Source organism: Stegostoma tigrinum, chromosome 1, assembly GCF_030684315.1.
Source record: "Stegostoma tigrinum isolate sSteTig4 chromosome 1, sSteTig4.hap1, whole genome shotgun sequence".
Lineage (NCBI taxonomy): Eukaryota > Metazoa > Chordata > Chondrichthyes > Orectolobiformes > Stegostomatidae > Stegostoma > Stegostoma tigrinum.
In genome coordinates this window covers 4,152,434-4,170,612 of record NC_081354.1, presented here as the reverse complement: position 1 = coordinate 4,170,612, position 18,179 = coordinate 4,152,434, and the positions used below count along the sequence as shown (strand labels likewise).

Below are 18,179 nucleotides of genomic sequence, written 5' to 3'. Positions count from 1 at the left end.
ACATCCTGTGGAGAAAACTTTGTTGGTTTGTGTATCAACCGGTAGAAAGTTGGCTACTCAAAACTAGCATGGAGTTGGCTGCAACTGAGTGATAACGCTGTTCTGTAGCGTGCTGGGAACACAGGTGGTCAAGCAGCAACTTGGAGTTGATATTTTGGGTTGATTTGCAGTATTTTGTTTTTAAAAGTCCTAGTTAACTTTTCTCTCTTTGATTTCAGAGTCAAATGAAGAAAGCAGCAAAATCTTAAATGGATCACCAAGAATTGTCATCTGCAGTGCCACAACGGTCCTAGCTTTTGATGAAAAGCCACCATCTCTACAAACTGAGGGATTTGAAAGTCCATTTATTTTGCTTTAGTTTCCCTTTTTTAATCCTTTGAAATTGGAGCATAGCACACAGATTTGACACCAATTTAACAAAGCCATAAACGCAAAGCACTCAGGACCATTTCTAGAAGAATGGAACTCAATAACCAAAGTTATATTGAACTCACTGGATAAAGAATGCCTCTTGAAAAGACTCCTTTATCAAATGACTGGGCAGTTTGGGGCTCTTTTCTCTTGCAGTCGTCTGCTGGAGAGAACTTTGTTATAAATACTTAAAATAACAGAGTCTCTTCTTTCAAGTGATCAGTGAGAACGTGGAACTTCTGCCAAACCAGTCGCATTTAAGGAAAAGGCACACAAGTGGTAAAGGAACAGCCCAATGTTATGCTGCTACATTCAGATGAAATAGGTGGGAGGTGGTTTGTACAGAACAAACACCAGCATAGATCTATTTCTATGCTAATACATTCAATGTAGTTATCATTAGTAAAAATCAAAGGATGAAGTAACATGTTTAAATGCTGCCTGGAACATGAGCCCTGGCTGGCTCTATTTCATCTATGATCTAGAGTGTAGAACAGAAATTAACAAATTAATCTAGAAATAATGCTTTGGCTAGCAGATGTTATTTAAGCTTCTCAGAACTTTGCATTACTTTTGTAAGATATTTCTGATACAAGTGTTTTGAAAGCTGATCATTTTTGAGTACTAACAAGGGCATTAGGTGGTGTTTTAGAAAATCTTTTAAATGTCAACTGTAATTTTCAATTTCCATTCTCACTGCCATTTTAAATATTACCTTGTTTTTCTGCTAGGTATGGCGAAATACCAGCTGCATCTAAAAAGCCATTTGTTAAATAATAGCTAGTAGGTCCTTGTTTTACACTGCTTCCTTGAATGTGGTTTTAATGTTTTGAGTCATCTGCATCGTGGTTCAGTACCACCTCATCAAGCACATGGCAGGCCATTTCTTAGCACCGTGTTAGCTACAGTGGCAGATGTCAGCACTGGGGGCAATTTCACATTTTAAAACAAACCAAGAGCCAGCATCCTGAAGATGACCTGTCACAAACTCAAAGGAAGAGCCATGGGAAAAAGCAATTTTCTTGACTCAAGCTGATCTTAATTTTGGAAGGCGTAAGTGTACACATATGGTACATTTGTGGCTTTTTCTTGCCTTAAGGAACCTACCTCTCCCCTGCCAATTCCAGTTGTAACTCTGTTTTCCACAGGAATCATAATATCAATTTTTAGGAGTAAGTGAGGACTTAGCACATTTGTTTAGACAGTTTAAGCCTGAAATGGCAATTATGACTACCCACAACAACTACATTGCAGAATGAAGGGTACTCACTTTTGACAGTTTTAAATTCATAATTCTGAGTTTGCAAGTATTTCAGTGACAATAGCTGAACCTACTTTACGAAGATTGGTCATGAAACATGCAGACCATTTTTTTACTCCTATTCTTCCCTTAAGGTTTTTATGATTCACAAACGTGCATTTTTAAACTTGCACTTGGTGCAATTTCAAACTGGCACCACGGCCAGCACTATTCTAGCTAAGAATGGGGACGCCCTCCTAAACCAAACAAATTGACATAGAAATAAGTGGTATTGTTTTAGACTTCCAAATAAAGAGGTTAGAACCCTAACAATCCTTTCACCATCTTAACTCCCATTTTGAAGTCACAATATTTACACATTACATCTTTTTAAAAAAAATCTATGGTACTTTGGGGCAAATTATCAAGAAATAAAGTTAGACATATGACAGCTTTAAGAACTCATGTTTTATTCCATACTGTATTGCACTCGGTCAATGATCATCACTTCCTGGTTCTTCATATACAAGCAAGATGTCAAAACATGCATGAGTGAATTTTAACACCTACAGTTTTTGCAGCTGTGCATCACTTTAGTAACAAGATCTTCAGCTTGCGCATTAAAACCAGACAAAGAATGTAATTTAAAGCCACTTATAGGATTCTCCTCTTCCTTCTGCCTTGAAAATAAACCAATTACAGCCCATGAGTTCAGGATACCAGAAATACTAATTTTTCATTAATAAACACCACATTAGTGGCAGTAAGGTGTCAAGCAGAGCAACAGCTTAGTCATTTGTGATCCAATTCTCGGATGTTTTAGACTCTGCCTTTAAGAGAAATACTTGAAATCCTGGGAACTGCATGCTGTGTCAGTAAGTTCACAATCTTTGAGATGTTCTATTCGTTGGCTTTGGCTCTTCATGAAACCTCCACTGCCTGACGAAGCTCTTCAAACAATGGTGCGAGCTCTTTCTCCAGACTGACAATCAATCCTTTCAGAGACAGAAAACAGTAATTAGAAAACCAATAAAATGCAGAGCCACTACTAAAGAGCCATCAAAAGCTTTCCTGACATGGCCCTTTAGTCCTTAAATTCACCAAGCAAGGGTTCAGAGCTGTACACTCACTCATCGATTGCCTTGCCCCTTCCTGAAACCTTTGTTCAGATGATATTCATTCAGTTGCTTTTAAAATCTATTGCAGATTCCACTACTGCTCCAGTTTCAGATGGGCCCTAGCTCCACAAATTTAAAAGATATTTGCATTCTTCCCTCCTATTTATTTGCTAATCAATTTTACACACTTTGGCTATCAATAGAAGTAGTCTTTTGATGACTACTTGAATCGGTACTAGTTTTGAATGTTTCTTTCTGATCAAGACTTTTTCAATATATAAAAAGGGTTTCCGTCTCTGGTATTAAATAGCGAACCTCTTCACATCCTTTCAGGACTTAAACTTATTCCTAAAGTACCAAATTTTGATTTTATATATTCTGGATCTCAGCTTAAAAATTGGGATTTGTATAGCAATTTATTTTTAAAAAGTTATCAACTTGTTCACTCCCCTCACTTTTAAAGATTTAGGTCTTTGAACTGAAGCCTCCAAAGTTTAAGTTTAATCTCATGCACTAATTTTCTCCTGGAAATGTATTGCCTCATTTATCTGAATTAAACTTCATTGTCAACTATGTCCATGCTCCTAACCTGCATGTCTTCTTGAAGTTACTTCATTCTAAAGGTTTTTTCACATTGCCTAATTTTGTGTCTTTATGCTTGGCATTCCCTTCAACAGTTTTATTGCTGCTCCATTTTAACTACTGGACAATCTTTCTACAGAGTGATTATCTTACAGATCGTCACACAGATTAACACACACTTTCCATTATATATTTCTTCCCATTTAGCACAATGTTGATTTTTCTCTACATATGCAGCAATGTAATTTTAAAAACAGACCTGCCTCTTTTTGCATCAGCTGTGCTTTCTTCACTTTTACTAAACATTAAATTTTTTCTTGCAAAAAAGTAATAAACTTATGGTGTAAAAATACACAGGGATTCAGTCATTAGCTCTTTATTACTCTACTAAATTCACAAAACACATCCTATTTCATTTAAACCACTCAAATCAACAGCCTTGCCTTGAATCCATCTTGCACCTCACTCATTCTGCAGTTCCCAACCCCAGGGAAACCCACATTCCAACAAATCCATGCTTTCTTATTAATCATCCTCCCTGTTACTTTCTCCTGTTGTAAACGTGACTGTTTCCCCCACTAGAAATCACAATAGAAAAAGGATGCAAGTGACAAACTGCGCTACAAAGTACTGAGAGAGTGTGTTACCAGTATTGTTATTATACCATGGTTTTAACACAGTAAGTTTGGCCAAAAGGTTTTAAATAGAACCTTAGGGAATCCTGGAGCTTAGAACCTAGCAGAAGGCATTGATGCAAATGGAGTAATTTAAGAAATGGAGGGGTTCAAACATAAGAATTGAGGAAAGTAAAGACTTTGCAGGCGATTAAAACTTTTTTTATTGAAGTCTACACTATTTTAAAATTAAACCAATTTTAACTGATTGTTAATGCATGTCACCAGCACAGGTATGATGGATAAAGTCACAGTTAGGATACAGGCAGCAGGTGGCTTATTGCTTTGGGGAGAATGAAGATACAAGAAGAACATACAAAGACTGTATTATGCTGAGTAAAATAAGTCAGTCAAAAAGATAGGGTAGAGCAAGAATTCAGGAGCCTTGAAGCAACCAGACATAACAGAGACTATGAAAATAGACATTTTCCGGGACGTTGGATACCTTCAAGGCAGAGATCGACAAATTCTTGATCTCAAGGAATCAAGGGCTACGGGGAGAGTGCAGGGAAGTGGAGTTGAAATGCACATCAGCCATGATTTAAATGGCGGAGTGATTTGATGGGCCGAATGGCCTTACTTCCACTCCTATGTCTTATGGTCATATGGACGTTCAAGCCAGAGATAAGAGCTTTAAGAAAAATATAGAAAAACAAAATAATCTGAAAAGGACAGCTGGTCCCATTACTGGTAATTAGAACTGTCGTGATCTCAAGCCAGCATCTTCAACAAAATGGTACAAAGTGAGGTTGACCTTCTAATTAATGGATTTGGGAGAGAAATGGCTGGATAACGAGCTAATTCTTTGAGCATAAATAAGGGGCAGTTTTAAGCAGCAGTGAGGTCTATTTTCAGACAAGCTTATTTCAATTTGCACTGGCTCAGCAAAGTAAGCATGCTGGATTCCTGCACAAGCACACAGCAACAGGGATGTTGGGTAGAGTAAAGCAGCCAAACACAGTGAAATTCTCAGACAGAAAACCAGAAACAGAAATGGATAATCCTTGTTTCAGAGATAGTAGGAGCTGCAAGTACTGGAGAATCTGAGACAACAAGGTGTAGAGCTGGATGAACACAGCAGGCCCAGCACCAGAACAGCAGGAAAGCTGACGTTTCAGGTCTAGACCCGAAACTTCAGCTTTCCTGCTCCTCTGATTCCGCTGGGCCTTGTTCATCCAGCTCGATATCTTGTTATCTATAGATAATCCCTCAGTTTTTTTTACATTTTACAGGGAAATAGATGATTGGTACATACACATTAGTAACCGAAATATCCCAAACTTTAAAATCTTGAAGACTAGTCATAATGGAAAACGTAATCCAAGATAAAATTAGTTTTCTAGACCTTTAGCAGTAGTTAAAAGTTAGTACACAGTTTAAAAATGCAGTTACATCCTTTCGTAATATATTACACTGCGAAGGAGGAAGTCCTCATGAGGCTGCGTTCAGTGATGTGAAAAATTTACTATTTACATGATTTTAAAACTATTCTGAGGAGTGGGTCATTACTGACAATAACTTCTAGATCGTCATATTTAACTGTGTACATTTGTACTCCTGAAGTTATTGACAGTTTCAGTAAGCAATGACAGCAAAATCCAGGGTGCATTTAAAAAAAACTTGGAAAACGCTAAATTAAGGCAATGAGAAAAACCAGCTAGAAGCAGTGGGTTATTCAAGTTCAAAGTGCCATCAGAAGCGAGCAGCTCCAATGGTAGAGCAGGAAGGTTAAAAAAGGATTACTAATCAATCCTGGACATTAAACCGAAGTGTACTGCAGGTCAAATAAGAACAACATTGCATTATGAATTTTGCATTGGAAAAGAGTAAAAGCTGAGAAAAGGACTTAGAATATCTGGTTTTTAACTCCCTTTACTCAAAACTGAACAAAATATTGTTACGCTAGGGTGGCAGATGAATTTGTAACTTGGATAACCTAACCTCAGCAACAGAAAAGGGATCCAAATAACCTTGATTAAAACTGGGTCTCAAACAAATTATATGGAGTCCTTATGTTAGAAGGATCTTTTTATAAAAACAAATGTGCACATATTTCTATGATCCCAGTTATGGGAATACTGGGTAAGGCAGTTATGTTAGGACCTGGCTTGACAGGCCACAATGTTTGTTTAAAAAAAAGGAGTATTATACATGGAGGAACAAGAGTAAGAAAATAAGCAGCTATATTCCAGGGTTGAATAGAACCACAAAGAAACTTCAAAAAACAAGATTTCAGATGCTAGAAATTCAATACAAAAGACAGAAATTGAAGAAATTCAACAGGTCTGGCAACGTCTGTGGACAGAGAAAGCAGAGCCAACTGTTCCTGAAGAAGGGTCACTGGATGCAAAAATTTGACTCTCTCCACAGACACTGCCAGACTTGCTCAGTTTCTCCAGTAATTTCTGTTTTTGTTTCACAAGGAATCTTTACGATACAAACTTGAAGAAAACAAACAAGCAATAATGACTAGATAGGTACGAACAAGGTAATGATTCTAAAAAATAAACTACCCTAAACTCAATCCAACAGACTTGACCTAGTTTATTTCACTATGGTTCTCACCAATACTCTTGAAGGCAGCTCAGGTATATGACAAAGCCTTACCAACACGATCATCTCGTCCAAGTACAGGTGATACTAATCGTCACACGCCATGGCCTACCAGACAGATGTAGGCACTCTGTCAGTATTTATTCTGCAGCCAGAGACTTCTCTCTTTGTCCTACCAACTCTCTAGTTGAATCACACTATCTCAGTTCACAGCACCAAGTTATTTGGTTAGCTATGGAAGACCATGTATTTGGTGATCTCCTTATTCAGCCTCACTGTACTAACTGACATTTTGAAAGCCAAAAAGGAAAAAAGTCAGCTGCTCCCCAGGGCAAACTTTCACCTCTAAGCAAGTTATGTTCATCATCATCTCAAGGCCTTCTTGCTTCTAGAAGCCTCTCAGCTCAGTGAAAGCTCCAAGCATTTTGGTAAGTCAACATACGCATAAAAAATGGATGAAAGTAAACCATCTCAACACTGCCCCCCTAACTTTTAACTGAAATCAATTATTCAAAATGTAGAAGTTTAAGATTTATATTATTGGGACAAGTATATTTATAACACTATTCACCCGTCAATGACTGAATTACTTTCCTCCTTTTCTAAATTATTCTGCCAACATAACTCTCCCAGGAATTTAATAAACTTCGCTCAATATAACAAGGAACAACATTTGCATGAAGCAGGCCATTGAAGAGGAAGTTCAAAATGAGCAGTTGTTTCAATGCCAATTTCAACGTTTATTTTTCAGATTACAGTCTCCTTCAAATTATAATTTGCATAATTTCACACATTCGATACAATAACAAGATAATAGACTGCACATGAAATTTCAGGATGACAATTTCATCCATAAATTCAGCAAATATAATTTACCTCAAAAAATAGCCTTCCTTGTTATAATAGTGTCAATGCTTCCATCAATGTCAATTGCTTCAACCGTAAGAGATACTCTACCACAGAGGTCAGTAAAACCAGCCCAAGATCACTTCTCTTCAGAGGGGATGAGGGAGAATTTTTTTTAAAAATTAGCTTTGGTTCAGTTAGTAGCAGACTTAGTTCAGGCAGAAGGTCATAGGGTTGAGTCCCATTCAAAGTGTTATTTTTAAAAAGGAAAGTGCACAGAAAGTATTGTTTATATCAACCAAAACAACTACTGTTGTATTCAATTCAATGACTTGCGAGGTAACAAACACGTCTGGTCAAGAGTAGCATCCCACGTTTGAGAACTGAAACAATACTTGTACTGGACTTGGCTTAATGTGATAGGAAAACGTTTTGTAACTGGCTTTGGCACGGGCAGAGTGGCATCCATGTTAACATGTTTAATGCACAAAACTGAAGTACCTGTGTTAGCATTGCTGTTGGCTATGAAGCTAACAACCAAGGGCAACCGATTAAACTGCACAACCTGGAAAACCAAGAAAAAAAGGACAATAAGAAGAAAAAGAAATCACCAAAAACAATGAATTTAGACCAAGGTAATGAAATGATTGGGAACCCTCAGGTTAGGCTAGTCAGTCCATTGACAAAAGCAGGAGTTGCTGGAAAAACTCAGCAAATCTGGCAGCATCTGTGAACAAAAAAGAAAATCAGAATTAGTGTTTCAGGTCCAGTGACCCTTCTTGAAAGCTGAAGAAGTTCTGAGAAAGGGTCACTGGACCCCAAAAAGTTTAACTGACTTTTTTCTTCACAGATGCCGCCAGACCTGCTAAGGTTCTTAGCAACTCCCGTTTTTGTTCTCGATTTACAGCATCCTTATTTTGTTCTTTAGGTTTTTATTGAGTCCATCGTGTCTGCTTGGTCATTCAATTAGGTTACTGTTGATTATCTACCATAAGTCCACTTCCTGCACATCACTGGTATTAGTCTGCAGAAATGTACTGATTTCTGTTGGAAACATGGTCAATGATGTGTTTCCACAGCTCTCTGGCATACAGAGTTCCAAATACAGAATTAAATGAGAAAAAATTCTCTTCATCATAGTGTTAAACAGTCTACCTGTTATCCTATGGACTGTGACCCCAACTTTATCTAGGAGAAACTGTTCACAGGAATTAATTGGTCATCACCGCTGATGATTTTTCTGTATTAAAACCTGGAGTTCAGTACACAGCATCAATAAGTAGACAGGGTATTCAGTACAGTGTACGCCTTCAACATGCTGCATAAGTGAATGCTACAATAATTGGATAGCTGTAAGGATTTTCCCCTACCCAGTTTATCTTTCTTCAGCTTTTACATTAAAGTGTTTTTATTTCACTGAGGATGCTCCAGACCAATCCACATCCAATAATCTGCTCTGAAAAGTCTACTCACATTTTAACAGCTGTAACAAAAGCCACCACAGTAGTTGAGACAATCAACATTCTAAAAGAGAGAGTCAGTACATCACATCTCCCAATAATTAGTGGATAGATCCCTTTCAAATAATTCCAGGATCTGGTTTCACATCTTTGCTTTAAAAGTTCTCTTTGGGCTACACCTGTCTAACAGGCTTTGTTAAAAATCAATCCATTAGTTTTTGAGGCATGGCTAAATGTTAAAGAAAAACATAAAATCTCATTAAAACAAGGAGGTCTCACCAAAGTGATGCAAACCTTTCTTCCTCTTTTGGTCAACAATTTGTTTCCCTGTTATTTGGTGGTAAAACACCCGACAATGTGTTTTTTTTAAAAAATGGGTTGAGGGAGACCATTCCGAATGTGGATCCCACTGCAAGGTCAACAGTATAAGATTACAAAATGTGAGGTTGGATGAACACAGCAGGCCAAGCAGCATCTCAGGAGCACAAAAGCTGACGTTTCAGGCCTAGACCCTTCATCAGAGAGCTCTGATGAAGGGTCTAGGCCCGAAACGTCAGCTTTTGTGCTCCTGAGATGCTGCTGGGCCTGCTGTGTTCATCCAGCCTCACATTTTGTTGTCTTGAACAGTGTAAGATTGCACTGTACAGGTGCTGTTCCACTAGATGGCAGCCACGAGCAAGTGTGGCTGCACATACAAGATATGTACAATGCTGGTAAATGAAACAATTTAAAATGGAAATACACATCCCTGACTCTTTAAAGAAAGATAAAGCCATTCAAAAAGGCACAAGGTCTCAGACAAATGGACGGACAGGCTGATGATGCAAGAAAGATGATGAAAACACATAAACACAGTTGCAACTGTACAAACCATTCTGATCTAGAAATTCAGAAAGCTGTATAAATTTGGAGTTTCTCTAAACATTAACAAATCTGGCATATACTTTTTTAAAAACACACAAATTTAACATGCATTAACGCACATCCTTAAAATAATTCTTTTGAATTTTGCCTTAAAAAATGGAATTTAGATTCCTATAAGAAAACTGCACTCAATAGGGTGGGAGCAGGGCACATACCATCTATTTGAGTAATCCACTTATTAACCAAGATTTTTAAAAACAAAAATCACCTGGTTAAGTCAGAGTTAAAGTTTCAGGTCCAGTGATCCTTCAGTTCTGAGGAAGGGTCACTGGGCCCAAAAGGTTAACTGATTTTTTTTCCCCTTCACAGATGCTACCAGACCTGCTGAGCTTTTCCAGCAACTTCTGTTTTTGTTCCTGATTTACAGCATCCGCAGTGCTTTTGGTTTATAATCACCTGGTAAGTATTGTAATAACAAATGATGCTCTTGTTCTTTGAAAGTCCCAGTTTGCTTCCTTGATCTGTTGCCAGAGCAAAAGTGGAAAGGAATCCAGGTCTCAGTGCATGTTCGGGTGCGTTATCATTAGCAACTGAAAGATAGCCCACAGGAACAGTGATTTTTTTTATTGCTCTACAGACACAAGTTCAAAGTTACGAAAGAAAAGCAAGTTAACAAAATACATTAGTCATCTCAAATAGGCAAACCTCATCGTTATTCACACAATGCCATTTTGACCGTGTGGGGAAACACAAGAAATTACAAAGCTTCAGAAACAGAACTTCACAGTATCATAGAACAGGAGCCATTTGATCTGTTCAGCCTGTTCTTGCTCTGTGTGCAAATCACCTAGTCACATTCCCCTGCCTTATTTCCTTAGCACTACAAAACTTGTCTTCAGCTAACTATGTGACACTCTTCTGAAGCTTCAATTAAATCCATCTCTAACACATTCTCAGGCAGTGCACTAACATTCAAGATCCTAACCATGTCACAATTTCTTCATAATAGGATCATTAGTTATTGCTTACTAGCACAAAACTTGAGCTGGTGACAAAGAAACACTGTCAAGCTTTTTGCCTTGAATTCATCAGGACAATTTGCAAGAGTTCCAATAAAGAAGAAACTACATATGTGCTGTATGAGGAGCAGAATGTTGATTGGTTGGGCAAGTCGACTCTGGTAGAGATGTCGCCAGGGAGAATGCAGCAGTTGGTGATCATTAGCAATTAACTGCCATCTATTGTTTGGATTTTAAGCTATTCAGCTGGAACAGTGATCGCTTGGAGCACTGCCATGAGAAGTGAGCCAAATAGTTGCTATCTATTCTGATGAGTCAGCACAGCAGTTGGCACTGCAGCCTCACAGCGCCAGGCACCCGGGTTCAATCCCGGCCTTGGGCAACTGTCTGTGTGGAGTTTGCACATTGTCCCCATGTCTGCATGGGTTTCCTCTGGGTGCTCCAAGGTGCAGACTAGGTGGATTGGCTGTGGGAAATCCAGAGTAATAGGGATAGGGTAGTGGGTGGGATGCCCTTTGGAGGGTCAGTGCAAACTCTATAGGCCAAATTTGTTCACTATTGCTAACGGCCTGCTTCCACATCGTAGGGATTCTATGATTTCCTGCCTCCTGTCCAATAGTTCTCCCTCGAACAACACAAGTTATTTAGCTGTGAACTTTTCTGTACCTCTCACATAATGGCTATTTCAAAAGTAGCTAATTAGTTGCAAAGCACCAAGGAAATGAGACACCACATAAATGCATTTATAATAACAGTACTGCACTTGCTGTCAAAGTTGAAATCCATACCTAGTGCGCTTTAAAGTTAATGGAATGGGATTTATGAACCAGTATCGCTTAGGTTGAAATGTGGGGGATTGTATTAGATCTTCCAAACAAGGAACCAATTCAAATTAAGAGTGCAATCCTCAGGAACATGATGCAATTACTGATAATTGTGTGTAAGAGTAGGTTTACTGAGCAGCTATGACTTACCTTTAATCACAGGTACTCCATCTCTGTCAGATACCACAATGGCATGAAGGCCCTCAACACTGTAAAAAAATTATGCAGAAATTATTCACGCTGCATCTCTACACTGGCACTGGAATTCAAAATAGCGCAAGCACTGAAATTACACGGAAGTTTTCTGTTGTAAGATTGTAATGAGAACACCCACAGTACTGAGAATCCAATTTCACAATAATGTTGAGCATTAACAAAAAAAATTCTTTAAATATTTTAACATTTCCTTGGCTTCCTGAAGCTCTTTGAAAATTCAGCAAAACCCACATATCCCAGAAGCCAACATCTCCATGGAAGTTGTGGCACAGGTAGACAGGGTGGGAAAAGCAGCATTTGGCACGCTTGCCTTCATTGCCCAGACCAATGAATCCAGTAATTGGGGCATTATTTTGCGGTTGTACAGGATGTTGGAGAACTGTGTACATTTCTGGTTACCTGCTCTCGGAAGGATATTACTAAAGTGAAGATGGTTCAGAAAAGATTTACCAGGATATTATCAGGAATGGAGGGTTTGAGTTTGGAGGTTGGATAGGCTGGGATTCTTTTCACTGGAATCTAGGAGCCTGTGGGGGGGACTTTATAAAAGCTTATAAAATCACGAGAGGTATAGATAAGGTGAATAGTAAAAGCCTATTCCCCAGGGTAGGGGAGTTCAAAAGTAGGGGGCATAATTTTAAGGTGAGAAGGGAAAGATTTAAAAGGCACCCAAAAGGTAACATTTTCACACAGGGCGGTTTGTATGTGGAACAAACTGCCTGAGGAAGAGGTTTATGCAGGTACAGTTACAACATTTAAAAGATATTTGTACAAGTTGAGGGGGATTTGGGCCAAATGCAGGCAAATCTGACTAGTTTAGTTTGGGAAAAATTGGTCGGCATGGATGAGTTAGTCTGAAGGTCTGTTTCTGTGCTGTATGACTCATCTGAACACAATTATTGTTCAGATTTGTTCACTATTCATCTCTTGCAAACATCATGTAATTTCTTATTTCATGCAATACCTGTGTATAAAACATTTTTACATCCTGTCTATTAAGTCTGATTTTAGATCTAAAATGGCTGTGCAGAATTATGCCATGTATTCATGTCAATGTGATAACAATCAATTTCCATTCCTTATAAATTAATCGGTTACAAATTCACAGCCATTATGTCAAACACGCACTCACCATGGGAGATCCTAATTGTAGCGGTACAGCTAGTAAGGAAACAATATATATACTCCATACTGCAATAGCTACACAGCAATTTAAGGCTGTCATATTTAAAAGAGATTACATTTACACAGAGCTTGTCCGCATTAAAGCAGTGTCACTTTTAATACCATTCTCTGAATCCATACCTTCAACATATTTATTTTTGCTTATGCTAACAAAATTAAACAGCTCACATTTCAACAAATGGTATTTATTCATCAAACTGACGTAACAAAATAATGGCACACCACCATTAGTGGAGTCTACATTTTGGATAAATGTCACCCATGTACCATCTTTAGGAATTACACATTAAAAATGAAGTTTCTTTAGAACAATAGCAGCAAGTGCGTTAGGAACAATAAGAAAAAAACTTTTACAATGAAGTCTTGAAGACCTAAAACTAAACAAAAGTTTGAACAACTTACTGAATCAGACACTGCTTTAGAATGTCAACTGACCAGCTCAAATCTTCAAAGACGCATTGACTGTTGCCACAGAAAATAACCTGGGCTAACTTGCATCAAATAGACATGTCTTATCTACCTCGTAACCGTACTGCTACCCTTTTAGATTGCAAAGTGCAGCTTCTGTTATGAGACCAACCCTCTAAGATTCTTGATTGATATACATTAGCTGCAAAACCAAGAATTAAGGTCAAGATGGTGACAGACTAGTCTTTCAACTGAGCTTATAAAGCAAGATTACCATAAATAAAATAGGACAGAGCCAGAGAACTAATCGTGGCCTGAGTTTGAAGGCAAACTCAGCAACTGCCACACAATGCCCCATTGTGTTTGTTTAACATTGATATCTACACGGCACATTCACCACACTTGATCATTGGTTTAGAGACATCTCCAAGCTGGCTTTCCAACAATAGTAACCCATCGGCACTTGCAGATGAAACAACGTCTAGCATATTACAACTTGAAGTGGGAGATAGTGAGGAAATTGCCAAATGCCACTTAACAGACATATGTTTGGAAGCAACTATCAATACTGTCGCAGGCTTACTGCGGTGTTCCAGCAAAGCTCAACACAAACTGGAAGAACACCACCCTATGGACTCTATATCAAATTCAACAATTTTAAGGTCTGAACTGGGTGGCATGGTGGCTCAGTGGTTAGCACTGCAGCCTCACAGCGCCAGGGACCCAGGTTCGATTCCAGCCTCAGATAACTGTCTGTGCGGAGTTTGCACGTTCTCCCCGTGTCTGCGTGGGTTTCCTCTGGGTGCTCCAGTTTCCTCCCACAGTCCAAAGACGTGCAGATTAGGTGGATTGGCCATGCTAAATTGCCCGTAGTGTTCAGGGGTGTGGGGGTTATAGGGGGATGAGTTTGGGTGGGATGCTCCAAAGGGCAGTGTAGACTTGTTGGGCCGAAGGGCCTGTTTCCACACTGTAGGGAATCTAATCTAAGAAAAAGAAGCTCTCCCAGGTCCTAGCCCCATAGCCTGCCATTACACACTACCTGTTGTTAGTCACGAACAGTCCCCATTAACAGCTATTCACCCTCCCAGCCTGACTGTTATCAACTCCTTTGTCTGTTCAACTGTTCTAGTGTCTTTGAGCTCTATCCCCAACTATCAAATGCTCCTTTCCACATACGCTGTTCTGCACATAAACCGACACTTTCCTAGCTACTATCAGTTCTGACGAAGGGTCACTGGGCCCAATGCGTTAACTCTGATTTCTCTCCACAGATGCTGCCAGGCCTGCTGAGGTTTTCCAGCAACTTCTGTTTTTGTTTCAGAGTTACAGCATCTGCAGTTCTTTTGCTATTTATTGATATTGAAAAGATATTTGCTATTCAACCAGAAATAATATTACAGACTTGTAGGAAAGAGGAGATTAGAAGATAAAAGGAAGAGTGAAAAATCTGCGATTAAGAAATATACAGTGTAATAGTAGAGGAATTACTGTGTATTTTGGACATAAAGTTACTAGTCTAAACTTATCTAAAGAAGAGAGTCAGAAATTGAAACAGATTGAAGAGGAGGAAGGGTTATTTTACATTCTCACCTAGGCAACTGTTTGTAAAGATATCTCTTCAAATCCTGTAGAAAAGACACACATTAGAAGAATGCAGTAAAAATGTAGAATTATACTGCACATTTTCAACTTGAATATGAATTGAAGTTCAAACCTTTAACTGCGCCAGTAACAGTTGGCAGTTAGAACTGCCATGAAGTTATTTTTAATTAATTGTTTAAAAATGTCAACTGCATCCAAATTTAATTCAAGCCAGTCTCAACTGGTTACAGTTATTTAACACTCACCTTCACGCATGAAGTATTCAACAGCAAGATCCTATATACACAAAATAATACCTTCCTCTTTCAAAGGCTGTGCTGAAAGGAGGCTAAGAGGAAAGACTCACACCCACATTAAACTTTCACATGTTCAATAAATAAATTTCAACCTCGCATTATGGGTATCAGGCCCAATAGTCGCATGCACACTGTAGAAAACTCTGCTCAAAGCAAGCTTAAATAGACCAACAGAAGATGACAGCCTAATATTTTAATTTTTGAATAATTAGGAAATAAAACAAGAGAACGTCTTGCTCATGGGATCCACAGATGCTATTCACTACATTTTTAGATGCAAACAGAACCTTGTCTACGAAACTGGCTGCATGACTTACTGTAGTATCATATTTACTGTACTAGTCAGCTTAATTATTAGAAGGCATTTTCCATATGCTGTTCAAACTTACTACAATATAGGTAGCCTAACAGTATACGCAATTTTTTCGTAATTAAGAAAGGATTACTTACATCTGCCATCTTTCTTTAAAATGTTGCAGAGAAAACTCAATTCTGAAACAAAACCATAAAACCTGTGTTAAACGGGGCTTTATCTTTTGATACTTACTAAAATAAGCAAAGGCATGCTCAATTTAATATGCTAATTAAACATGCTATAACAGAGCATGTGGAGTGAAGGAATGTAAAATTTTTAATATCAGAAAAATCGGAATATTTAGTTCTGAACAACAGAATATATTCTGCATCCAATGGTTTGATGTTGCTGCTGAATTTCCCACATGCTTCAGCCACCATATTCACCATTCAAATCCCTGCTTCCTGAACGCATTTTACTAAAGACACATACAACTAGGGGAGCTTTCACTTCATTTTGCACTAATACACTTTTCAGTCCTAAAGTTATTCAGCTAACAGAATGACAGTTTCAAAAGTGCTCCTGAGATGCTGCTTGGCCCGCTGTGCTCATCCAGCTCCACACTTTGTTATCTCAGATTCTCCAGCATCTGCAGTTCGCATTCTCTCTGATACAATTACTCCAAATAGTTTTCTAAAATCTACAATGTGCAACTGTATGAAAGTGACCAACTCCTAGGGCAACAAAGAATTTGCCGAGCATGCAATGTCCCTGGATATTGAAGAACAATCATACAGTACAGAAGAGGCCATTTGGCCCATCATGTCTGTCCTGCTAGAAATATACTACCTACACTTTCCTGCACAAGATCCATAACCTTAAAGTGTTTGACACTTCAAACTCCCATCTAATTTCTTTTTAAAAAGGTTGAGGCTTCCCACCTTAACTATCCTCTCAGGCAGTGCATTCTAGACACCCTTTGGGTGAAAAAGCTTTTCCTCAAATCCCCTCTGAACATCGAGCCTTACATGTTAAATTTATGCATCTCCCCACCCAGTTATTAACCCTTCAAATGAGGGGAACAGCTGCTTTCTACCCACTCTGTCCATGCTCCTTATAATCTTATACACCTCTATAATGTTTCCCCCAGCATTCCCCCCCCCGCAACTTTCTCTGCTCCAAAGGAAACAACCAGAGTTCATTTCGCCTCTCTTCACAGCTGAAGTGCTCCCTTCCAGGCAACATGCTGGTGCATCTCCTTTGTACCTGTTCTAGCATAAATACATCCTACGAGGTGACCAGAACTGCAGCTATGGCCTATCAAAAATTCTGAACAGCTCCAACTTGAACACCCCCCACTGTTATAATCTATGCCACCACTGATAAGAAAACGATAACATAAACTGCTTTTGAGAAATATGTTACCAAGCCATTGAATTCTTAAAATGATAAAACCCAAACACATTTTGTAAAAGAACCTCTTTCTCTTTCTCCATCAGAATAGAAATCCCCTGATCTGAAACTAATTTCTAAATTCTTATTCCTCAAGAGTTGCCTGACCTGAGGGTAAAGACTGTATTTTGACTTTGTCTCATTCAAAAGATATACCTCCGACAGTGCAGCACTCCGTTCGCACTGCATTGGGACTGTCTGTCAATCACAAGCTCAAGACTTGAGTGGAATCGGAATTGCAGTCAAATCAACTTTTAACCTTTTCTACTTGAAGAAATTCCCCAGCTTCTCCATCATGAAGTCTATCATGCTTAACACCAAGTTTCACATTACTGATGTCGTGGTGCTGGATGTCTTAAGGCAGATGAATCCCCAGAACCTGATTCGGTGTGTACACCAGAACTCTGCTGCCATCAATAGCTGTGGGTGAGCTAACGTGGTGTCAATATTTAAGATTAGCTCCAAGGAAAAGCCAGGGAACTACTGACCGGCGAGCCTGATGTCAGTGGTAGGTGCGCTGTTGGAGGGGAATCTGAGGAACAGGATTTACGTATGTTTGGAAAGGCAAGGACCAATTTGGGATAGCCAACATGTCTGCGCGAGGGAAATCATGTCTCACTAACTTGCCTGAGCTTTTTTTTGAAGTGGCAAAGACTGATGAAGGCAGAATAACGTAGGCAACATTTGATACACCTGCCTTTATTGGTCAGTACATTGAGTATGGAGTTGGGAGGTCATGTTGCGGCTGTACAAGACATTGGTTCGACCATTTAGAATACTTTGTTCAACTCTGGTCTCCCTACTACAGGAAGGATGTTGCGAAACTTGAAAGGGTTCAGAGAGATTTAGAAGGACATAGCTGGGGTTGGAAGCTTTGAGCTCTAGGGGAAGGCTGAATAGAGTGGGATTATTTTCCCTGGACTGAGGGTGACCTTATAGAGGTTTATAAAATTGTAAGGGTATGGATAGGGTGAACAGCCAAGGTATTTTGCCCAGGTTAGGGGAGTCCAAAACTAGAGGGTATAGGTTTAAGGTGAAGTGGGAAAGATTTAAGGACAACCTAAAGGGCAAAGTTTCCGTGTAGAGGATGATGCACACATGGAATGAGCTGCCAGAGGAAGTGGTGGAGGCTGG

At 39.0% G+C, this 18,179-nt stretch overlaps 2 protein-coding genes across 2 annotated transcripts in view; one reads left to right on the top strand and one right to left on the bottom strand.

Moving 5' to 3' along the window:
* Nucleotides 1-2,104, top strand: part of dapp1 (dual adaptor of phosphotyrosine and 3-phosphoinositides) — a 62,359-nt gene extending 60,255 nt beyond the window's left edge. Inside the window, exon 9 of the mRNA XM_048531403.2 lies at nucleotides 219-2,104. Coding sequence (XP_048387360.1) covers nucleotides 219-248 — 30 coding nt within the window. The 3' untranslated portion in view covers nucleotides 249-2,104. The remainder of the gene's footprint in view (nucleotides 1-218) is intronic.
* lamtor3 (late endosomal/lysosomal adaptor, MAPK and MTOR activator 3) lies at nucleotides 2,100-15,792 on the bottom strand. Its single transcript, XM_048531417.2, has 6 exons — nucleotides 15,749-15,792; nucleotides 14,991-15,025; nucleotides 11,742-11,800; nucleotides 10,205-10,338; nucleotides 7,926-7,989; nucleotides 2,100-2,646 (listed from the first exon to the last, which is right to left on the bottom strand). Exons 1-6 carry the CDS (start codon nucleotides 15,755-15,757, stop codon nucleotides 2,573-2,575), a joined length of 375 nt encoding a protein of 124 aa, XP_048387374.1. The 5' UTR covers nucleotides 15,758-15,792; the 3' UTR covers nucleotides 2,100-2,572.
* Nucleotides 15,793-18,179: the final 2,387 nt, after the last annotated feature.